General features: G+C 37.3%; 1 protein-coding gene across 1 annotated transcript; it reads left to right on the top strand.

The window, feature by feature from the left end:
• The first annotated feature begins 460 nt into the window (after positions 1 to 460).
• WDR41 (WD repeat domain 41) lies at positions 461 to 21,417 on the top strand. The gene is made up of 13 exons (XM_042875428.1): positions 461 to 536; positions 3,728 to 3,843; positions 8,208 to 8,256; positions 9,049 to 9,180; positions 9,521 to 9,583; positions 10,090 to 10,201; positions 11,598 to 11,660; positions 12,845 to 12,955; positions 13,844 to 14,028; positions 16,324 to 16,445; positions 17,309 to 17,397; positions 18,892 to 19,022; positions 20,962 to 21,417. The coding sequence occupies exons 1-13, from the start codon at positions 486 to 488 to the stop codon at positions 21,112 to 21,114; spliced, it is 1,377 nt and encodes a 458-aa protein (XP_042731362.1). The 5' UTR covers positions 461 to 485; the 3' UTR covers positions 21,115 to 21,417.
• Positions 21,418 to 24,808: the final 3,391 nt, after the last annotated feature.

Genomic DNA, 24,808 nt, shown 5'->3' with positions numbered 1-24,808 from the left:
ATGTGCGACCGGCATTTAACCTGACGGGATAGCCCTGTTTTGGAGGCTAGGTAGAGTGTTGGATCCTCCAGTTCAACGCAGACATCGTGGAGCCCAGGGCGGCTCAGCAGAGAATGAAAGCAGCCGCAGTCAAGGGAAGCTGCTAAACGCAAGAAAATGTTAGAGACAAGCAGTTCGGGGGATTTTTTATTTCAGGAAACAGGCAAGAGGGTAGCAATAACACGTGATTGTTATTCTCAGATTGTAAAGCATTTCCTCTGGAACTGGAAGCCGGCAGATCAGAACCTAGCGAAGGAAAGACCTTTACTTTGCCACCGTGTGCAATCAACGCACTCGGTGCTCGATTGTTCAGGCCTCTCCCGGCCCGCTCGTTCGTCGGCGCGGAGCTCGATTAAGAAGGCCCTTCCTGCGGTGGGGAAACCGTGCGCCGGGGCGGCGCGGAGGCAGGGGCTGGGCCGCAGTTGCAGCGAGGCGGCGGCAGTGGGATGCTGCGCTGGCTGATCGGGGGCGGCCGGGAGCCGCAGGGCCTGGTGGAGGTACGGCGGGGCCGAGTAAGGCCGCTGGTAGGGGGGCGTCTCCCTGCAACCCCCCGGGAGGGAGCAGTGGGGTGAGGTGGGGCTGCCGCGCCGCGCCGGGTGGCTGTGAGCCGGTCCTGCGCGTTCTGTGCGTGCTGCGGGGTGGCGCTGTGAGCCCCGCGCCGGAGGTAAGGAGCACTACGGGCCGTGACGGTGTTGTCACGGCCGGTGTGTGGGTTGGTTCTGTGTCGTGCTGGGTGTGAGGGAGGCACTGCCGTCTTTGCCCCGTCCCGAGGAATGCTGAACCGAGCCTGCGTTTAACAGGAATTAGCAACGCTGCTGCGGGGATTTTCACTCTTAATGCCAGACAGACACGAGGAAGTCATTCTTCAGCGGCTGTGCGTGAGCAAGCCGTGACTGCGTCTTGTTTTGTTTCTAATGTCAGTGTTAACCACGGCGGCAGTGCCACTGACCTGCGTCATCGGCCCAAACATCGGCTATCCTGTGGTTGTATTCAGCAGATTTGTGTGCAGGGCAGGAGTTGGTAACAGCAATGCTAAAATGGGCTAGGCAGCTCCCCTGCTGTTTGCTCCTCTCCGGAGTTTAAGCTTGAGCTACATTCAAGGCTCACCATATTTTAACAAGGCGTAAATGTAGTGGAGTTCTCCCATTCTGCCTTTCTTGACTTTCATAAGCATGATCCATGGGACTTTTCTCCACTGATATCACTGTGTTGCATTCTATGTGCTGAATGATGGCATTTTCCCTCAGTGGAAAACTGACAAATAAGTACTCATAAAGATGATTTTTGGAAGCTTATTTTCCCCTTTGCACTATGTTGTGCTACAGACAATGTGAAGATGATCTTCATAACCATTAATTGCCTTCGTACTTGAACAGCGTAGATGAGGGAGTCCATTACAGCCAGTAGGCTTTGGGCTGGTTGCGTTTGGTTTGTTGCTGTGGCTTCGGTCGGTCTCAGAGAGGCAGAAGGACTAGAGTCTAAGAGAATAGTGAAAACCTTTGACAAAAGTTTTTAATTTTACGTTCAGGAAATATGAATTTCTTGTTAGCCTTTCCATTCTTTCAGTTTCACAGTATATGATTTAGACTCGAGGTCCTGAATTTCTTATGTTGATGGCCGCGGTGTGTGCCTGATAGTCCGTACAAACTGTTCTATTGTGCTCCAGAGTACAGGGTAACTACAGAAGAATCTCTGTATACTTTTGTATCCAGTTTTGGTGGATTGCTTTTAAACATCCCACCTTTAAGCGCTTCTAATCACAGGGATTATCAAAAAGTTGTGAAGCTGTGTTGAATGTTATTATTGCAGTGATGGTTGCAGACCCTGCATAAAAACCTGGAAGTTGGGAATGGATTCCGTTGGGATCAGCATCTCATCTTGTAAAAAGTTGGTGTTGCTACAGGAGAGTTCAGTTAACAATTAGTTTACATCAAGCAGACTTCTGCAAAGAAGGAATGCAAGTATAATCTAACAATTGAGAAGATTCATCTTAACATCTGAACATCTGAAGCAAGAATGGCTTGCAGTATGGCACAACTGGAGGAAAAACTTGTTGTTGTTCTCTGCATCACATTGCAGCACTGTATCTTTCAGTATTCATGGGCAATCTTAGGTGAAGCGGAAGTCAGAAAAAAAAAATTAGGCAGGTTCAAAGGAAGTGTCACTGTGTTATACTGAAGAAGAAGCAAAGACAGAATATAGAATTAGGATGTTGGTGTTATAAGTCCTGGCTTTTTCAGAGCAGTGGTGCAATTGTTTTGTGAATACATGTTTCTCTTATTAAATAAAAGAGCTGGACTCTTTTGACTACAGTACTGCTTATGTCATCAGCTGAATGCTACTGAGATATTTTAGTATTTTTAAAATGCTAGTTTTTTATTTTTTTTTTTAAAGGAATATTTTTATTTGCTTTTCATGGCCGAACTGTTAGTTTTCATATTTTTCTACTTTATAACTCTGAGGACTATACTTCCATTGTTTTAAATGGGAACTGCTATTCTCACATAATTGCATAAAATGAGGAACAGTTGCTTCATGAAATGCATCAGATACCACAGAACCAAGATAAAACTGCAAGAACTAGCATTTTGACAACCTCTTCATTTTAAATATAACACAGATTTCCTTCCCTTTTTATTAATTTTGTTGTTCTTAACTTGTGAAGTACCAACATAGAAATAATGGAAAATAATTGGTTGTTCCTGCAGGAAAATATTGATGTTTCTGAGGATGTTTGTCTAATGTAGGTTTATCTCTCATTTATGCTACAGTGTTCAGTAATTACAGTTTTACAGTAGTTTCTGTGATATCTTTAAAGAACAGACGGTCGTAGTGGTAATAAAGTTAGGAAGTGGAAGAATTTTGTCACTGAATTACTGCTTAGTAATTTATATGTCCTTGGCATTTTTAAAAGTTATGTCTAATAGAAAATTGTTCATAACGCTTGAAAGTAAAGAGTGTAAGCATGAAGAGATTGCCTTCTATTGAGCAAACTGATGATTGACGTTAGCAGAACTATCCTATTCAACTCAGCAGTGCTTATACAGTGTTTTGTTGACCCTGCCGGATGATCAGCTTGCTCCAAGTGATTTATAGTGCTTTTAATTAATAGTCTTGTTGATGTAATTGTAGATGCTGTCCTATGAAGTGATTAATCGTCCTCCATGCTTTTTTTAAACTGTTGGCTTTGGTATTTCGTGAATAGTGTTGCAGTGGATGAGATATGTAGATACAGATACATCATTGAAGGTGTTGTCTTTTATATAAAACTTCAAAATTGAATGGTAGGAGGAGATAACCAGGAGATGCAGAAACCTCTCAGGAGGGTATGTAATTTAATGAAAAACTAAACATATGGTATGTGTAGCTGGCTCCATGTGGTAGCTGGTGACTGATCTGGCTTTTTGTCTCAGTAGATCAGTGAACAAAGTACAAAATGTTTTTCAAACAGAACATGCTCTATTTTGATTTAAAATACTCTAAAAGGATATTATTTACTTGAAGTGATAAGAAATGAGCCTTTCTGGCGATCTTAATTAAAGTAAAATTATTATTTCAGAAAATTAATTTAACTTTAAATGTAACTATACATTTGCACATGAGGCTATAAATACATTGTTAAATGTTACAAAAACCTGATGAAAGCAACAGCACAAAATGAATTTGTTTTTTTTAAAATGAATTTTAGAAATCGTCTGTACAGACCATTGGTGAAGAACAAGTACAAAATCCTTACACTGAGCTCCTTGTGTTGAAAGGTCATCAAGATATAGTACGTTTTCTTGTACAAATAGATGATTACAGGTAAGAAATTGCATCTTAAATTGTTCCATAATGCTCTTGGGAATGCTTCAGATAATAGCTTTAAAAATATAGAAATGTTCTCAGTTCTCTGTTTTTGCTGGGGAAGGGTGAGGAAAAGACTTTTTAAAAAGACATGGGGTGAACACTTTTATTTTATTATGTTTTTCCGTTGTTTGTCTTTTTATGAAAAAAGAATGGTGAAGTAGTTACTTTCATTTCTCAAGTTCATTTATTTGAAGGAAACACCTTTAGCTAATTGAGCCCATAGTTTTCTGGGCTGAACTTTCCCTTCTGTATATGCATACACATACCTTCTCCTGAGACATTACAGAATAGTGCTTCCTTTTTTTTCCTGTGTGGTCTGATGTGTTCTGTGTTCTTGATTTGAGTTTATTTGTTGCATTTCACCATTCGGTTCCACAAATTAATGTACATCTCTTACAGATCCCCTCAATGTAGTAATTGAACAGTGTATTCTCACTGAATATTGCTATTCCTGGGTCAAAAGCAATGCATTTGTTGTCCTTTGTTCTGAAATTCCAGTGCTTAATTCTCTTGACCTGCAATTGATGCAACTGAAATTCTCAAATCTTGAAGTGTTCAGTAGTTTAATTCTGTGCATAATGACTACTAAAATTTGAAAAGGGGCTAATCACTATGTTATATTTTTACTCCAAATTCCTGTTTTCAATTTGCTGTACTTACTTGAAACCTTACAGTTCCATTGTCTCTCTCATGCAATTTTAACTTTGTGCATTTTTTTCATGTATTTCCTGGTATCCTTGTTCTGTTCTTATTTTTTTTGTAACTAGTTAAATTCCAAGGAAGGTGTCATCTAAAAAAAAATCTGATTATGAAGCAAAGATGAAGTCACTAACTTTACCTTTGCTTCTTTGAAAGCGTGTCTAGGAGAATGAAGTATGGTCCTTTTTTCTTAGTGTAAAATTAACCTTGCATGCTCTCTCTTTTAACCTAATCATTAAACAGACAAATTAAATAACTGCCTTAGAATAAAGTTGTGAAACTTTTAGTCAATAGTAACCAGAATGACTCTTATCTGTCTTGAGGAATTAAATAGAAAACCCTCAGAACTAGTTACGTTACTTAATAGGTGGGAGTCTATTTTCTGAGGAGTATTTATTGTCGTTTATGGATTATGCGCAGAGGAATATTTGATGTACCGTTCAGTACAATACACAAACAGAAACCAAGCTCTTACCTATGCTTTATCTTTACAGTGTTAAACAGGCATTTTGTGGAGGATTATTGTAATTAATGATATATTAATAATATACTTGCAAGGTACGTCTTTTCCCCTTAGTTCATTTTTTTCCCAATTAGTTCATTTTATGTTCTGTGGGGAAGTATTGGTGATAGGTGGACGGTTCGACTGGATGATCTTGGAGATCTGCTCCAACCTTGGAGATCCTCTGACGCCAAGATACATACATATATATATATATATATATATATATATATATGTGTGTGTGTGTGTGTATATATATATATATATATATATATATGTATGTACATATATGTATATTTCACTCTCTGGAGGATTTTTAGCTTGTCAATTTTCGTTCTTAATTTACAACTGTTTAGCAGAAAATTTCATTCATTTCCATGGCATTTTTTCATTACACTAATTAACCAGAAGCAAAATTCATTTAAAACTGGAAGATTGTGATTTGTTTTTCCTCAGTCCTTTCCCTTCCTTTTCAGAGAAGTTATAAAAATAAATTTTCTTCAAGTTACATTTTTCTTAAGACATACACTGAATAAAATACCAGACTGTTCTTAGATTTCAGGCACTTTCTGAGGTAAAGAAATCTTTTATAATTTGGGCATCATTTTATGGTAGTAGGTAAATTACTGGAGTTAAACTAATGGTAACCAGCATAAAGCTGTAGCCTGGTTGGCTACATGGAAGATAGGTTGTGAAATAGCATCTGGATAAGGAGTAAGTTACATAGGTGGTTAATATTCTGAGAGTTTGGGGAGTTTGATAGTCGCCTCGCTGAACAGTAATTCAAGGGTTTTATTTATGAAGAATATTGTAGTTTCTGGGTTGTTAAACAGCTGATAATATTTTTCACTTGATTCTTTTCAGTAAAATTAGTATTGTTACTCAGCTTCTGAAATGTTTTTATTTAGTTGCTGCTATTCCATTGTGTGCTTTTTGTCAACTGTTGTAAGCCAAGTTTCACGCTTCAGATCTTTAGATAATATCATCTTATTGAGAATTTTGCAGAAGGATTTTCTTGTTTTCTCAGTGGCTCAGCTAAAACCAGTGAGTGGAAAATTTTCTCAGATTGGTTTTTGAAGATACTAAATAAATCCTGTATAAATGTAACAGAAAGCTGTTGTTTTTTGTTTTTTTTTTTTCCTTTTATCTTGTATTTTTTTGATCATGAAGTGAGGGTCATATTGATTGGGAGATTGCTAAAGAAGGCTAAGACTCAGCAAGTGTCTTCCAAAAAATGACTGAGATAAAATTGCATGTTATACTCTAGCATTTGACACATTAAACTAAACAGAGTTCATAACACATTTTAAGAATAGATTTTTTTTGTTGCTCATTTGACCATTCCTTACTCCTTCAGGAAGCAGACAGGGTTACAAAGGATGGTGATCATGACTGGAAAAGAATCAGGTCACCTGCGAAACTCCATCTGGGTGAACAGGATGTACTTGTAAAGTCAGCTACCCTACAGTGTACCTCTGCTTAAACAGAAATCCAGGTTAGATGTTGAAGAGGAAACAGAAGAGTGCTGCATTTAACTTCTGTGCTGATAAATCATGCTCAAAACTTCCTCCAAACACCAGTTTCTTTTTCAGAATTCTGTAAAGCAGCACACTGTTCCAACGTTAGTTGAAAAGCGGCTGGAATTTAAAGGGATCATGCTGAGATGTGAGAGTCTGATTAAGTTCTTGACCTTGTGGCAAAACAATGCGTAATTCAGCTAAAAGTGCACTAAAGATGACATATTACTGTTATTAAAGGCACACATGGAAGATGTTTTTTCACTATATTCTTTTCAAAGAAGAGGTGTGATTCAATGTAATATAACAAAAGATAGGAAAAAAAAAAAAAAAGCATATTTAGCACATATTTCTTACTGTAACAGGGAAAAAAAAAATGAGGACATTTGAAAATAATTGAGGCTGAGGGAGTACAGCTTTCTGCCAGAAGCCTTACTTTGTTAGCAGGTTTCACAGGCAATGTAACTACAAAGTAAGAGTCCAAAAGAAAGACTTCTGTGTAGTTAATGAAAACATTTGTATCTGGCAACAGAAAAAAAAAATCAGAAGTGATATAAATTTTCTTCTTCACTACTTTCTTGCACGTGAGTAGACATTTTAGTTCATTGAACATAGAATGGATTGAATTGGAAGAGATCTTAAGGCCATCAAGTTCCAATGCTCTGCCATGGGCAGGGCTGCTGCCCCCAAGCTCAAGCTGTCCAGGGCCTCATCCAACCTGACCTTAAGTGCCTCCAGGGATGGGGCACCACAGCTTCTCTGGGCACCCTGTTCCTGTGCCTCACCACACTGTGAATTTCTTCCACGTATCTAATCTAAATCTCAGTTTAAAACCGTTCCCCCTTGTATCACTATCTTTCCATGTAAAAAGCCTGCGTCCTTCCTGTTTAGGTGCTCCTTTTAAATACTAGTGAGGTCTCCCTAGAGTCTTCTCCAAGCTAAACAAGCCCAGTTCCCTCAACATTTTGTAATAAGTGGTATTCAGTCATTTTCATCGCTCTCCTCTGGAACTGCCCCAACAGGTCCACATCCCTCCTCTACTTGGGCCCCAGGTTTGTACACGGTACTGCAGATGGGGGGCTTCACAAGGGCAAAGTAGAAAGGGGCAATTGCTTCTCTCTCCCTGCTGGTGCCTTAAATACAGACCTTAGGGAGGCTTTTTAAGCTACCTGCAAGTATCGGTAAATACTGGGCTCCTCTACTCCTGTGCTGAACTCAGATGAGTGGTTTCTAATTTGTTTGATGTCATGCAGTCAATTGGCTCTGACTGATAATATTTGGCTTTAGGCTGTGAGGTTATTCAGTATATAAAATCTTTCATTAAATTTTCAAACAACAAGAGAATTGGTTCTGCAATGTGGGCTTCTGTTTATAATAGTATTTATTGGAATTCTCTAGCTTTGTTCTTTGTTGGCAAACCCCTATTTAAATGTACTGACTTCAGGACTTCAATTTGAAAACTAATTGAGATTTATGGATATTTATTTATTCCTTAGATCAAAATCAAGAGTCTAATATTTCAAATATTTTTTATGTATAATTTTACTTCTGTTCCATTATATTATGATATATTCAAGGTTTCACTTTGTATTTCTTACCAGGTTTGCATCTGCAGGGGATGATGGAATCATTTTTCTGTGGAATGCTCAGGTTTGCTCTTTTTTAGTGTGTGTGGGGGTAGATGATTTGTTTCAGAGGAAGTAAGCATTACTGAGAGCTATTTGGAATGTCTGCTAGCATAAAAAATTCCTGCATTGGTTTGTATCAGAAATACTATTTGAGAATGTAGAAGTGGATATATAATCACAAAGTCCACAGTTAGCACCTTAGTGTTTTCAGCAAGCACTGAGCATATATTAAAAGAAGAATTAGTTGTAAGTTCATATTCACTTCTGCTTTTCACATCAACACATCATCAGTCATATTGGGACTGTGGACTTTGTGATTATATGGCAAGATCCCAGTATATAACTCTTTCAGAATTAGTAGCCCTGTTTGCAATAACTGCATTAAAACTGATGAGTCTAAATGGAGAGCTGATGCAGAACTTTATTGGAAGAACACCAATCACTGATAGTTAAGTTCTTCACTCAGTGCCAAAGCAAGGCCTCGCTTGCTGTGACAAAAATTTCATTGTAATTTTTGAAACTCTTCTAAAATAAATAAACTCTTATGGAAATTGTGCTCTGTAAATGTGAAAACCACTGTATTTGTTATGTAATACTCTTCATGTAGGTACTTAATATGTTATTTAACTTAACTTTAATAAGATTTTGGAAAGTGTTGAAGGTCTAGTGAAGTGAAACCATAAATGATTTTGGAAATTGACATTTTAGACTCTTAGAAATTTTTGTTTTCGAAAGTACTTTGGTACCTGTGTCATGTATTACAATAGGTTTAATCCAAGTTTTACCCTTAATTTTCCCTGTTCTTATTTTTCAGACTGGAGAGAAACTTTTTGAACTTCATGGTCACACACACAAGATTACAGCTATAGCACCATTTTTTTCATCAGATGCTTCTGAAGAAAACAGTCATTTGATTTTAACAGCATCAGCTGATAGAACAGTTATTGTATCCTTGGATCTGGAGAGGTTTTGAACTTCTTTTTTTTGTTTGTTTTTATTGGAAGCATTTACAGAGGCTATGTGTTGTTTGAATTTATTGGCTGGTAAAGCAGTGGATCAAACTAGGATTTTTTTCTAGTCATTGCTCACAGTTGGATGTAATCCCTACTAGGAAAATGAATCTTAATGATAGGCAATTATTAGCATGTCATTTTGGCCTTTTGAAAAGACAATCTGAAGCTGTAAGACTGAGTTTCTGCATAAATATATCCCAGACTCTCCTTTAGTTAAAAACACAGCAGTTACAATAAATATATAAAATCAATTTCCTTAATGAATTAAGTCAGGTTTGGGACTGCACTACTGGCAGACAGGTGCAAAAAGTGTCATGTTTCCATTCTACTGTAAAGGTAAGCTGAGGAAACCCTAAGTCTGCCTCTCTTTTTGTGCACAGTAATCTTTTCTGTGTGGGTCTTCCTATGGGCAAGTGTATTTAAATGAACAACAGTGTAATTTTAGAAGATGTAACCCTTTAACAGTGACTGCTTGAGAACTGTTCTTAAGAAGTTCTTAATTTCTTTCTGGAACTTTGAATTCCTCAATTTTGTTTTTGAAAGGCTATAGATTAAGGGTGATTTTGTACCTCTGTTTTGTTATTGCATTGGAAAAGGTAATCAGGAATCAAACTATTCTTGAATGTTAATCGAAAATATCATTAGAGATCAGATCTTGCATTGTTGATAGAAAAAATGTAACATACAGTATGTAATTAATTCTGTATTTCTCAAGAAACTGGCATTTAGTACTGTATTTCATAGTACTTGCAGGTTCATCTAGCTAAAGCTCACGATCACGTTAGTGAAAAATTCCCTGCAGAACTTTTGCAGGGGGCATATATCTGATTTTTATTCTGCAGTGTTTGACAGTCCTTCAAAGACTGGATGTATGGTTGTCTGGAGGGAGTGATCTATGTGTTTGGAACCGAAAATTAGATCTCTTGTGTAAGACCAGTCATCTTACTGATGCAGGTAAAAATGTAAATGACTCATTATAGCCGTTAAAGTGCAAGTAAAATGGATCTGTATAATGATGCAAAACCAACTTGGCAAATTCTCTTTAATTTTAATGATAACATTATGTATTAGAGCCACTTTTTAAAAATGTCAAACGTAATCATTTCAAAATTAAGACTGCTTTTAGTCTCCTGTGCTACGTGAATTTTAGAGTATGTCAAACCTTAGTAAGTGTAATACTTTACAGTTACTCTAAATATTTTGCAATAAATGTGTTCCAATTAACTTGAAATCTTAGAGGGCTGTACCCTCTATTGCTGACTTGCATGCATTTGCTGTAATTGGGGCCAGATCCTTTCACTTCCTCTGTGAAGGAGCTGGAGTTTTATTATTTCTATTTAAAACTTAATGGTATTAGAAGTAGAGTAGTAAAATTTCTGTTCATTATTAAGAATCAGTGCTTTTTTTTTTTTGTAGAAGGTTGAGATCAGATTATATTTACTGTATTTCTATCAAAACCTCAAATTCATGCTTTTCTGTTAATAACCTTATATTATCTAGCTGTGCAAAGAAAATAGTTACACATTATTGCTATGCTTTACAAAGATAGCTATGAAGCTGTTAATTTTCCTTATTTTTGTCATATAAGTAATAGCTGTAAGTAAAACCCTTCTGAATCTTTGAGAATACCAGTATTTCTTTAGGTTTGATGCAAAGTATCCTACCAAATAGTAGTTCTCATTGGTGTTTGTAGTTGGTAGCATAGAGTGCTATGTAAACTTTTGTATGTAGCGTTGACCAATGGAATGTGCTGCGTTGGTTCTCCTGATCCCTTGCTTCCTTTTTGGGAGAAGAAAGAGACTGTTTTATTCTTCAGGGAATTTTCCCATGTTAATGTGACAACACAGGTTTTGGGATGTGTATGTGGAACAAAAGCAGGATAACAGTAAGCTGGGCATCTTCTCTTATGCAGAGTTATGCTTCAGCTAGCTCTGCATAATATTTTAATCTCATGTATAGTGTGGCCATATCAGTATCTAATAACTTCAACAACTCGTATTTAAAGTCTCATAATTACCACAGTATCCTTTATGTTGTCCAGCATTAGGGCATGTACATCTTATCACTACTTAAAATAAAAAGATTATTTGTAGGAACTTTAGCTCCTATGTCAAGTTCAGTGCTAAGAATTCTGCTGGTTTCTGAACCGAACTCTTCTTCCATCTGAAGTAATCTGTTCACTTCTGTTGCGTTTTTACTTTGGCTTCATGCAGTATGATTTTGTTTTGCTAGTAATTTGTATGTGGACCAAAAATTATGAAAAGCATTATTGCAAAGGATTTATCAGCAACTGTGTTTACTTTTGGTCAATAAATACTGTTTTCTCCCTTATTTCCTTTATTTTTCAAAGGTATTAGTGCTTTGGTTGAATTGCCTAAAAACTGTGTTGCAGCTGCTGTTGGCAAAGAGCTAAGTGAGTATTCTGGATTTCTGTTAGGTCTTAGTATCTTCTGTTATTGCTTATCAGAGATACCTGTACTCAGAACACTGCTGGAGTTGTATAGGAAAAGTGAAAGGTACTAAGATGTAATTAGCAACCTTCCTATGTTTTTCTTTATTTGATAATAAAGCAGATAGTACTCGTCTCCTTCAGGAGTTTCATTGAGAAATGGTCAATGCATTCTTTTAGTATTATTAATGCCACCTGTACAGATCTGATTGTGGATATCTGCATTTGTCCTTCTGGTCTGGAACTTGTTTTCATACCTGTTCAGTGCCTAGGAACTCTGTTTCCTAAGATACAGAGTGCAGTATTGCCAATAAAACAATATCCAAAGCTGCAAGGAGATGATATGGTCATTTTTGATACTCGCTTAGAGATAAGCTTTTCTATGTATGCAAAGTGTAAATCATCTGCTAGCTGTTTGTAGGGAGCCTTTTGGAAGTGTTTTATGAAACTGTTGAAATGCCAAAATGTAGAAAAAGTTTCAGGAGATAAAGTGTAGCAACGAGTCCACAAAACAACAGATTTTGCTCGATATTGTTAAATACTTGGATGAAAAAAAAAATCTAATAGTGTGATCAGAGAGTTGGGAGCAAACCAGAAATAGTCTTCTTTTGTTTAGACTTTGGTATACAGCATAAACTTCCATCTGAAGTTCCCTCGGTTCTGACATGCCTTTGAGATAGCAAAAAAGAAATTCCAAGACTGATTAAAAGGAAGTCTTAATTACTGGAGACTTTGATTGCGATATTACAGAGTATTTCATCCTTTTGTTTAATAAGTCTGTGAGACAGCAATTGTTTTTACCTTACTTGTCAATACAGATGTTTCTTTCCACTTCTGCTTTGTACAATTTCTGATGTTGATCATTTCTCTAAATATCAAAGTTACTAAGTAGAAATCTTGTTCCCTACAGCTACTGTAATAGGAGACCTTAATAATAACACTGTAATAAATTATTCACATTTTTGTGTTATGAGGAAAGCAGTTAAAGAGATGATCATAAATGGTACTGTGCATCTTGCACTGTCCCACTTTTAATGTGCTTAAATTTGTGTCTGTCTGAATATGATCTATTTTATTTGAGCATATCTATATTTTATTCTGACAAATGATAAAGCTTATTTAGTCAGTTTCTCTCATTATCTTGGAAGTCATTTTTAGGTTGATTGCTTCCAGTGATAAGTCTGAAGGTTGGAATATCCTTGAAGTAAAACGCCTTGTCGATCATCAAGATAACATCTTGTCATTGGTCAGTGTCAATGGTAAGTAGGGGTTTTGATGGAATATTTCAACTGCATGCTTCTTGTTGGGACCAAACTTGTAACTGGAGTGAAGCTTCATATCTAGTAAGTGATCCTGTGGTAAGTGGTAGCTGTGAAGGCAGTGAAATGTGAAATCAAACCAAGTAGGTTTGTGATGTAGAAAAGGCTCAGAGGGTACAGATGTAGGCCTGCACTTAGATGCATTATTTAGAGGCTCTGGAAGATAATGCAGTCTCTGTTGCTTATTTTGTGTGGACCAAGGGATTGCCTGAAATTCTGCCTAGGTAAAGACTGTAGTTACCCTTCTGTTTTGTTATCTTATCTGTCTCTTTGAGTTCCCTCTGAGCCCAGGAGAAGTTATTCTCATTGTGACAGAGGGTATATTTGTACTCTAGCTAATATGTGCCAGCCAGATTGGCACAAAGGGCCTACTGAAAAGAGATGGAGTGAATAAAATTTGGGTTCTCTGGTGGTTGTTTCTGGCTTACTGATGTACCTACTTATCAAAGGAATAAGAGGCTTTTTCATGTAAGCAACATATGAACTTCAAATACTTGTACATACTATCAGTGATGGTCTCTGCCTTTGTCATACTATGCTTTGCAGCAAGTGAATGCCCTCTTTGCTAGTTTTGATTTTACAGGAGAGAGCTCATCTCCTTTCAATTGCCTCAGCTGTTCTAAGTAATCAAATAAAAATTTTCTCAAATGGAAGAGGATTTTGTTCAGTCAGTTAGTGACTGCATTCTACATATAGCTTTATGCTGACATAATCTTTTTTGTTGTGTAGGACTGTAGCCTTGTCTGAAATGGATGGGTTTGTTTGTTTGTTTTAAAGTAATATGATCTCAATGTGATTTTTTTTTTTAATTTTTTTTTTCCCCTCTAGATTTGACTTTTGCGACAGGTTCTCATGTGGGTGAGTTAATAGTTTGGGATGCACTTGATTGGACAAAGCAGGCATCTGAGTGCAACTTCTGGGACTCTTCTGTCCAACCAGATGCACGGACAGAAATAAAACTATCCCAAAGTCCAAATGAAACTTCAGTTCAACACTTAGCATCTGATGACGAGGTAAGGATTCTTAAGCTGTGCAAACTACTGAAAGGGGCAAATGTTCTGTGTTTTCAGTTTCGTTGCTGTTTTAAGCAATTTGATAGACTTCTTTAAAATGGGCACAATTTTCACGTGCAGATTTTGGTCATTGTGCTTACTGCAGATTGTAGGGTGTTGGCTGTATGGGAGCTAACATTATGGACTGTTTCAACAACTATTTTTTGACTGAAAAAAGAAAATTAGCTGTTTGCAGTACCACTAGGAAAAAAAACCACAACATTCTGATGGTGTACATCTTTTGTGTTATGGTTCTGGAATGACATTTTTCAAAACAGTGCATCTCTTGTACATTTACTCTGGAGATGACCTATGAGAGCTCAGTCGTTATTGAGGAGATGGTAAAAATCCTCAGATTGCTGTTTACTTTTGAGAAATGTCACTGCCTATTAGTGACAAAGGAAAAAGTATTTCATTGTTGGAGTACAGTGGGATTCTGTTCTGGAGCATGAAGGTGTATTGCAAGGGAATGATTAAGAAAAAGATTTCTGGAAATGACTTGAAGGTGTAAGCTATAACAGAATGAAAATTGGGAAAGCCTGAATGCAGCCTGAGGGCAAAGTCATCATTCGGGGTCTTGCATGATTATGGAAAGAGCATTCTCAAAAATACTGTAAATAGAAACATTGAGTGGGAATGGAAGGAAAGAGATGTACCTGTGTTTAAACATAGGGTTTCATGTCGTTCTGTTGTCAGTGCTGAGGAATAAAAAGCCAGTCTTCTTCAGGAGGAGTTCTGTGACTTGGCTTCAAAGCATTCTGACTCCTTGCTCAAAGAATGCACAAAATGGAGCTTATAGGAGAAAAGGAATTTTGGGAAGTTCAGAAGCAGTTTAAAGTGTTGAATGGGGTGGAATCTAAGTCTGCTGAGAACTTTCTTCCGTTCATGGAACTGAACTAAACACAGATTGCTGCAGAATTTTGAACTGTATTTCTATTGTGAGGTTTGAATGGTAGCACTAGAATCGCCTTTTCTTCCTACATCCTGAAAGAGAAGGTTGTAGGGGAGATCTGTCTTTGTCTTGTAAAGTTCCTACCAAAAAAAGTGGAGAAGAAATGTATTAGAAATGTATTCCTCTGATCAATTACTTTGTTACCTGCTATCTAAAAGCAGTACACAGTTCTTCATTATTTTTATTGTTTTTTTTAATTACATGTTTTTTACAGTGACAAATTCTCTATTAGGAGCTTTGTTGGCAGACTAGGTAGTTGGTTAGCTCAAGAGGAGCTTGTCTAATTTGATGCCGCGTTTGCATGCATAGCACCATTCAGAATCCAGTGGGATGGTAAAGGTTTGGCAATACTAAAAAAGTGTGCTAAGGAGTGCACCTCCTGTCCTGGTGTCTGCTTCTCCTGCCTGTTAACATCAGTGTACCGTTCATGCTTCCTCGTCTTATTTATTTTCTTATTTTCTTGGGGTTTTTAATGACCGCAATTTTACCAGGGCTGGTGTAAAAGAAGGTTTTCTGTGAAGAGCGCGTTTAGTAGAGCATACATGGAACCTAAAAAAAAAAGTCAAGAGTGTGTCTCAAAATGGAAAAAACTAATGGAAAGACTTCAATTTCAGTGGTGATAGAGCTCTCATTGTAGATATACATAATAAAACAAAACCAAACTAAGATCCAGTTCCAATGACATGCAAGGTATATCTGGCTTCTTAGAACCATGGTGGTTGTCAGATGGAATCCCTGCATTGTACTGATGGAGAACATGGCATATAAAATGCTTACTGGTCTTCACAGTATTGTGTAATATATGGGAGTGGAGCCTGTATCCTTGGGTAAGACTGTTTTGTGCAGATTCATTAAATTAAAAACAAAACAAAAACGATAAATGCAGAATTCTCAGATTTCTCCTGAAATTCTCAGAATTCTGGATTCTCACTCCTTGAGAAAAATAGGGTTTGCTAAAACACAGAGCTATACTTTTAGTGTAAGTATATAAACGTTTAATTGTAGAAATGTTTTAATTTGTTGGTATTCCTGGTTTCTCTTTAGACTGTAGGACAGAGGATGAAAGTACTGAAATTAAATAACCACTTATAGTAGAGTATCTCTCATTTCTTCCAAAAGATCTATCTTTTTTTCTGAAACTTGCTGTTTCCATGTGCTTAGGATAAAGCAGTTAACGTGAGTACAGAAACTAGCCGTGTAATGCTGACTAGATGATATCATAAGGCCTGCTGGAAATCCATATTACACAGGGTGCTATTTCACTGTCTGTTTCTGTAAGTTGTTCCATTGAATTTTCTTTCCAGTATGTGTATGCTGCAGTTGGGAAAGGCATATACGTATATAATCTTCAAATGAAGCGTGTGATTGCCTGCCAGAGAACTGCTCACGACTCTTCTGTACTGCACATTGAGATGCTTCCAAACAGGTACAAGTCATAGTACATTTTGTCCTGCAGTAAAGAAGCTCAAAACTTGGCAGAGTGGCTAGATACAGTCTACAAAGCTATATCTAATTTCTAGGGCAGGGACTTAATCTTTAGCTTGATCTGCTTTTACTGGGTAGAACTTGTTGATTTTATTTTCGAAATTCAATGTGAAATAACTAATCCAGTGTGCTTGATAGACAGATTCAAAATAAAATATCTTGGCTATTTTCAAAGTCAGTATTCATAAACACTTCTGTCTACATTGGGAAATACAGCTTAATGGTGTTTTACTTATGTAAAGCAAAGACCTATGGCAGATCTTAGATATTTAATGAAAATTATTTACCAGAACTAACAAAATATTTTAGCAAAAAAATAACAACTTCCAGCCTTCTTTCATTAAAGTGGAATTTCTGGCTAGAACTTATTTTGGACAGCCAAGTTAAAAAAAAATTAACAAAAATTACATATATGACAAGTTTTTAATGTTATCTAGGAGTTGCGTTTTTTAAATCCGTTTATTTTTAAGTTTGATGGAGCAAAATTCTGTCAGAAGCTAAAAATTGGGGTCTTGATTTTGAAAATTCACATTTTTCTAAGCACATCCTTTATGTGTAGTGAAAAAGGCTGTTTTTCCTTATGTTCTGTTTCAATAAATAATATGGTTTTGGTTAGTGAAAGAAAGCTTGCTGAAGTCATTTTGTGTGTTTGCAGAGTGTAGATGTGTTTTAGTGTGATTTTTTTTTTTTTAAGTTTGAAAACATACATATTCCATATATGTTTCAAGTCCATTATAGTTTGTCCTGCTACAGATACAGCTTATTTGTATCCATGCTTGTACTGCCTATCAACTGTTTTGACAGGCAGCTGATATCCTGTTCAGAAGATGGCAGTGTACGCATTTGGGAGCTCCGAGAAAAGCAGCAGCTGCCGAATGAACCAGTTCCAACAGGTTTGCTTGGAGTGTGGGTGAAAACAGCATTTAGAAAACCAGAGAACTCTATTCAGGTGTACAAAAGCTTGAAGGCTTTTTAAGACGAGACAATGTCATGTATTCAATCACTGGGACAGATGTGGGAGGGGAACCAGAGAAGACATTGGGCATCCAAGCCACCTAAAATCTGATTTGAGAATTTAGAAGGTCCTACTGGAGCAATTCTGTGCCATAAAGCTTATTTCAGTTTTCAATTATATTAGCTGGTCTAACAAAAATTACTGTTTCTCCTGTCAAACTTTCATTCACATCTCCTTTTACTGGGTACTCTACCTGCCAAAAGTAAGTTGCAAGACTTTGTAAAAAAGGTTGAAGACTAACTTGGAAATGAACAGCTGGCACAAAAAAAGATTTCTATATCTCTTCCTTGAACTTCGGACTCACTTTGAGATTGTCCCAACTTCAAGTGCATACAGCCCTCAGGGTCTTGTTGCTTGACTGATAGGACTGTTATAAAGATGTTTTTCTAATATTTTTTTCTAATTGCAAATCTTTTTGCCTTCTGGGTTGGTTTTCAGGAATGTCCTGCTTCAGTATTGCTTATGACAGCTGGTCTGTGCAGTTCAGCTGCTTATTGTGATGTGTTTTCATGTTTGAAATATTTAACTTTGATAATCGGACCTAGGTTTCAAAGAAACCATATGCCATAGTGGGATGGCTAGCCTGCTGTTGCTGTGCTATTTTCATTCTGAGGAATCCCTTAAGTAGTAGTTCATTTCCCCTGTCATCTGCCTTGTACCAAGGCCTTGGCCTAGCACACTTCTTTGTGTCTGCTGATAGGCCTGAAGGATGGGTTAGGAACGAAGATGGAACTTCACTGTGTACAGAACTCAAACTTTCTCATTCTGTAAATGTCATTACACAGTTCTTCAGGTATGTATTTTCTTGTACCTAAGTGGAATGCGTGGAGGATTATTGTTGAACATTTTGGGTGATGATTTTAAGACTAAATGAGAAGTCAGTAAGTGTTATGAAAGCAGGCAATTCAGCACCAAAAACTTGCTTGCTACTTGTGTGCAGTGCTCTAAGGTGCAGTGAAGGACACACAGGGACGAGATCAGCACTTCATTTTTCTCTTGTGAGCACAAATGACAGCTGGGCAGTTTAGCAGAACAGAGCATCACTGTCCTGTATCTGCCTTTGCCATTCAGTTAGTTCATTTAAGCATCTTCTGGATTTTCTGCTGAATACATATATTTTCTTATCCAAGTGAGTAATGCAAAATTTGCCACATTATAACAAGATTCAAAATATGTGTTTGCCATAAAAATGAGTAATTCTGATTCACAAATGCTGTGCAGTACAATGCTTCAGTTACTTTGCCATGCAGACTGTCATACTTCTAGATTACAAGCAACTCTCAAAGCTTTCTTTTTAGCTAATGGAAATAAAAATTGCTTTTTGTTTGTTTGTTTTCCAAAAGAAAACTTTTTTTTTTTTTCCCCCCTACAGGGTTCTTCAACATGTGGGGATTTGGAAGGGCAAACAAGCAGGCAAACCAAGCTAAGAAGGTGCAGGAGAATACACCTATGCATTTTTTGGAGCTGGTTGGTGATCTGATTGGTCATTCATCAGCTGTACAGGTAGGCCAGTTTTAGTAGGATGAAAAAAAAGAATTTCATTTACTTATGTAATTTTATGTTAACTTATGTAATACTTATGTTCTTTAAAAAGCTGTAACTTTTGACTCTGTAGGTCGGGAGGCTGGGAATGTCTTCATCATACTATGGAGCTGTATGGGAGTCTTGGGCTTTAGGTCCTTCTAAATTCATCAGAGTTTTAGCAACTAATAAAATAGACACATTGGTTGTGTGGAATATGTAGAACAGTATGAAAATGATAATATTAGTAATCTAAAGTTCATCAGAGCTTGAACAGTGACAGATGCATGAAGTCTGTGACTGTACGAAAATGCTATGGAAAATATGGTAGGATATTGGGTTCTTTTGGAGACTGCAAACAGTACAACTGGGAACTGGATGCTTATTCAAAATTTCATCTTAAGTTTACAGTCTGTACAAAGGCTCATGAAAGTGAAATCAATTCAGTAATTGTAACTCCTGTGCTGTGAGCCTTAAGGTTGTCTTTTAAGTTTACATCAGGTATTGTGCTGTGCTGCCTAACAGAGTATACGTATTTTTAAATGGTATTTCCCCTTCCACACTTGTGTTTTCAATGTTAACGTTTGGCAAAAATGTTGGAGTGAAAGACAGCTTTCTTGCAGTGAACTGTTATATTCTTGCTAGGAGCAGGAGAAAGGTTTGGTAATGAGAAAGGGAGGAGGAGGCAAGTCTTGGAGTAATTTTGCTCAAAAGTATGCATGAAACTAGCTGGATTTCAGAACTGGTAAAAGCTGGCAGCTTCTCATTAATAGATAGAATGATCCTATCTGCTACAGAGATTTCTGCAAATCTTTCTGCCTCTCCCATCTTTCTCTCTAAAACTATTTCAAAAACTATTAGGAGAGACTATCATAGTAGTAAGAAAAGTAGGTACCTACAAAAGGAGATGTAGTGTCTAGTTTGTCTCTTGCCTTCTTTGCTCTGTCCCGATATGTTTTGTCTTTACTGCGATGCTTTAGAATCAAGTAGCAGCTAAGATAATGGTGACAATCATTTCCTGCATGGCTCTACATATGGAAAGTGTTTTAGACCCTAGACAGACGGGAGCAGTTCAGGCTGGAGATGTTGAGTGTGGATGAAATGTAATGGTCAAAGATGTGTGCTTGACTTGTGTATTTTACTGGAATCACAGAGCTAATAACTGTCTGTTCCTGGGGAAAATAGGCTGTACACAATCTTGGTTCTTTCTCCAGACAAATCTCTTCAGTATCTTGAGAGGTCAGAGCACTGCAAGCATGCCATGATGTCTCTGTGTGGCCTTGTTCCACTGAATGCTATGTTGAAATGTTAGCTGATGAAAGGCAGCCTTGTGGTCATTGAAGTCAGGGATCACTACTTACTGGCTCTGCTGCTCTTGTGGAATTTCTCCACTACTTCTATATTTCTCGTATATTACAGTTCTCACTGGCCTGTCGCCCTCTGTGTGTGACCAGGTGCATGCCAGTGTCTCTGAAGAGGTATTTATTCTTGATTTCTCCAGGCCTGGTGGGAGTAGCTTGTGTTGTAGTGTGGTACTGTGTAGTCAAATGAACACTACAGTGGTTTCTATTTCTGAGCAGAAACAGTATGACAGAGATCATGCAACTCATGCCCCTTCTACTGCTGACTTAGAAAAGGTTTTATTCAAGTTGCTGCACCTTAGCTTCTCTATCTGTAAAGCTTTACTTCCTTCTTCACATGGCAATCTTTCAGGGCAAAGTGTTATTTAAGGGTTGTATTCATACAGACATTTTATGACATCTCAAACATACAGAAAATATGTTGCAACTTTGAATACCTAATGTTTTGAACAGAACCATTTCAGACACATGTACTTTTTCAGTCCAGGGTTACACTGAACATTTAAGCCAGCTGATAATATCATGTGAGTGTCATAATAATCGTAATGGTTTCATTGCAGATGTTCCTGTACTTCAGTGAACTGGGACTGGTTACATGCTCTGCTGACCATCTCATTATTTTGTGGAAGGATGGTGAACGCGAATCTAGACTCCGCAGTTTAACGTTATTTCAGAAACTGGCACAAAATGGTGATCTGCAACCAAAATTTTAAATTGCTTGAATACAGGCTAAATATGCATAACTGGATATACATTAAATGTGAATGTGAAGGAAAGTCTGCAGTCTTACTGTGGGTTAACCTACACTGGAGTTGATATAACACCACTATGATGTCTACCATGAAGTGTGATTGATTCAAGTTAGTCATTGCATAGTGTACTCATTGAATTCATTTGTCTGTCACAGAGGTGCAGTCCTTACTGGGGATTTTCAGGATGTAAAATATTTTCATAACCAGTAGTAATTGATCTGTTCTGTCAGCTGAACACTTGAATAAAATTTGACTGCAAAGAAACTTACTCTATGTATGTAAGTCCAGATACTATTTTAGAGTTCAAAAACGTAAAGCCTCCGAGTACACAATGCCTTTTTCAAGTCTGAGAAAGAGGCAGTAGTCTGCAAAGCTGAACAGATTTGAAAACAAACATAATTAAAAAAAAAAAAAAGAAAAGAAAAGCGCTGGGGGAAAAAAACAACCAACCAATCAAAAACTCTCCAATCCCCCAAAACCTTCCACTAAGTTAAATCCAGAACAGTTATTTGTAATCATCATGAGATGGGAAATAGGGGAAGGAATTACCAAAATCAGTGGAAAGGAAGTGGGAAGGAGGATGGATTACCATCCTTCTACTGCTCTTTCTGGAACAGAGAGTACCCAGGGTCAAGAAGACTTGAGGAATTTAAAATAGGGCTCCAGTGTCCTCAGTTCTGCTCCTCAGACCCAGCACTCAAAACAGCTCAGGATACGTCTTCTGGAACTTTCCAATGCCATTGCTTCCTTTTGAATCAGTGAGTTAACTGTTTTCAGTACTGTAGACTCCAGTGGCTTAAGTCCAGGTTTGAAGTCCAGCAGCTGCAGTGTATGTAATTAGAACAGAGCGAAGTGGATCCTGACCAGAGCAAAAGCAAGAGGAGGCACTCCAACTTCCTAGGAGGAGCTGAAGAAACTTAGATTTGCTTCCCCCAGCTCTCATGGATACATGCATTTCCTGTAACACCCAAAAGACAAACATTGCCTTTTTAAGTCTCAAGGGAGAGCAGAGAACAATAACATTTTAGGCTGTATTTTTCCCTGCTTTTGTGAGTCGAATTTAGAACCCCAAATGGCATTAAAAAACAAAAAGAGAATGGAGAAATTGTTGAGTAATGTTTCCCTTTATATTCAGGAAGGTGAAGTCAGCTTTAAATCTTGAACTGCATGTTTTTTTCTTGAGATGGCTATCCTATGGGAGGGAAAGAGATTGGATTACAGATGGTTATAGCATGTTTTTGGGTATGTGTTACTACACATGTGAGGATGAAAGCATGTTAGCCTCATCTGCTCGTTAGTCTCTAATGCACTGTTTCAGATAGCGTTCCTCAGCAAGTGTTGCACTCTGTACAACTGACGTACAAAGTGGGAGAGGAAGTTCCTCTTTGGCTCTTTTTCCCCATTGTGCTCAGGCAGCCCAAGGGTCAACTGCACCCTGCAGTGCACCAGGCCCAGTGAGCGAGGCGAGGGGTTGTGCCACTCTGCTCTGTGCTCTGCGGCCTCACCTCCTGCACTGGATGCCATTGTAATGACAAGATAAGGAGAGTGTCCAAAGGAGGGCTGCAAAGCTGGTGAAAAGTTTGGAGGGCAATGGGCGTTTCATTGTTGTTATGATTCCTTTTAAATTTCTTTTTCCAGATCTCAGTAAAGCAGAATTCTGTATGTTCTTGTGAAAGTAAATGTCTTTGTCAGAAATAGCCTTAATATCGATACAGAGAAAAGAGGCAATTTAAGTATGTATGTACTGATAACAGTATGAAGCAACAGACTTAGTCACTGGGACAGGTAGGAGTCTGACAAAAGTGGTGCATAAAGATCAATTCATGCTTATTGCTTCTACTCTTAAAGAGGAGTGATACTCCACATGAATTACTTTTTTACTTTGGGTAAAAAAATACACAGGATGTGGCAACAAATATTTCACATTGATGCTTTAACTCGGGTACTGAGACTGAACTTTATTTCTTACGTCCCTTCTGCCATTGACATTCCTCTTTGTGTGACAGAGCTATGACAATACTGAATTGAAATGTTTTACATGGTTATGGTCTTACAGTTACGCAGTATGATCTTACAGCATTTAATAAATTAAGAGGACAAAGTTTTGGAAGTTTAAATTCTTTTCTCTAATGCATGCTGCAGTGAGCATTCAGTCATTGGAATAGTTAAGATACAACCACTGAGAGCACTAGTTCTAGATAAAGGAATGGTAAAAGCAGTTTACTGTATAAAAAACAGAGGTTCAACTCATCTGAATAAAAATCCATTGAAAAAATGTTGCATATATATTCATTATTTCTTACTATATATCTTTCACCAGAAACACCATTCTTCAAATATACACAGTGCAGCATTTTAACACATAGCAACCAAAAGTATGATTCTATTACAATTCTAACAAAAATATACCTTATATACATTTTTTTCTGCACATACATTTTATGAATGTTTCATTTTGTTTTCCAAACTTGGTACAAAACATACAAAAAAAGGTTGGCACATTACATAAGCTACCTGCAGTAAACAATCACGGTCACTTTTCTTCCACAGCTATCTAAGCTCCTTGTATTTCTTTCTTAGTTCAGTTGTAGATACAGTGTAAGGGTGTGGAAAAGAGTCTGCCTTGAGACCCTTCATTTCAACTCAAGTCACTGATTTGATGCTTTTGCCCGCAGTGCAAAGTGTTTAAAAATCAGCAGTTCTGCCATTTTTTACTGAATAATCAGAACAGTCTAAAATCTGAACTCATGTTCATGGTCTGCATGTGGTTAAAATGAGATGTACAAAAATACACATTTGTGCTTAGGAAGCTTTAGCATAAATTTCATATTTAAAACCAATGAAAAACTATGTCTGCTTTCTGACTTATTTACAACTTTTGGAATGTTGTGGGGTTTTTTTGTTTTTTGGTTTTTTTTTACGTGACCAAACAAAGCAGCATTTTGTTAGGAAGGAAGAAGCAGTACAAACTGTAATGCTGCTATAAATTATAACCTGGAAACTTTTTTTTTTAGAGGTGAAGGTTCATCTGATAAGTATGTAGCATAATATATGGCTTGTCATAAAGCTTAGATCAGTTTAATAAAATTGATGACCATGTACAACCATCACATTATAAAAAGAGATGTCGATCAACTGCCACAATGGTTTATATGTAAAACTTGACAAAGTATCACATGTTAACATCTAAGATGGCAAAGAAAAATGTGGATGGCACCAATTACACAGAACTTGCTTATTTTCCTCCGCTGTATAACCAATTTACAGGAATTTCACTTCTTATATAGAAAAGGAAGGGCAGGTTTATATTGTCTGTAATGAAAGTTTTGCTTTTAACGGTGCTGGGTTTGTTTTTAGTGTGCCCAGTTTCTTGAGGTTTACTTGTTCTACTGTGCACGCTCTCTCTACAGCTGTGGTTGAAAGAGCTAAAGAACATTGGCAGAATTGGAGCAAATTTATGCTAGGTAACTGAGAAGTGTTTATGGTTGTTTTTCAACTTACTGTTTTCCTGGTGACTAGATTACCTGTTTCTGAGAAACAGCTGTGTGAAGTGTTAGCGGATACAGTTGCATTTGATTCAAGATTCGACAGATTTATATTTGTTACTAGAAATTAGTTTTGGAAGTACCTTATCTGCCATAAAATGATATTTCCA

Source organism: Lagopus leucura, unplaced genomic scaffold (genome assembly GCF_019238085.1).
Source record: "Lagopus leucura isolate 7727_CA_CO unplaced genomic scaffold, USGS_WTPT01 Super-Scaffold_100014, whole genome shotgun sequence".
NCBI classification, from domain to species: Eukaryota; Metazoa; Chordata; class Aves; order Galliformes; family Phasianidae; genus Lagopus; species Lagopus leucura.
The sequence above is the reverse complement of the archived record's forward strand: the minus strand, read 5'-3'. Positions and strand labels throughout refer to the sequence as shown.

Coding starts and splice junctions, on each gene's coding strand:
- WDR41 (XM_042875428.1), top strand. CDS start 486: ATGCTGCGCTGGCTGATCGGGGGCGGCCGGGAGCCGCAGGGCCTGGTG. Junction 12,956..13,843: donor GTCATTGGTCAGTGTCAATG/GTAAGTAGGGGT, acceptor TTTCCCCTCTAG/ATTTGACTTTTGCGACAGGT. Junction 17,398..18,891: donor GAATGAACCAGTTCCAACAG/GTTTGCTTGGAG, acceptor TCCCCCCTACAG/GGTTCTTCAACATGTGGGGA.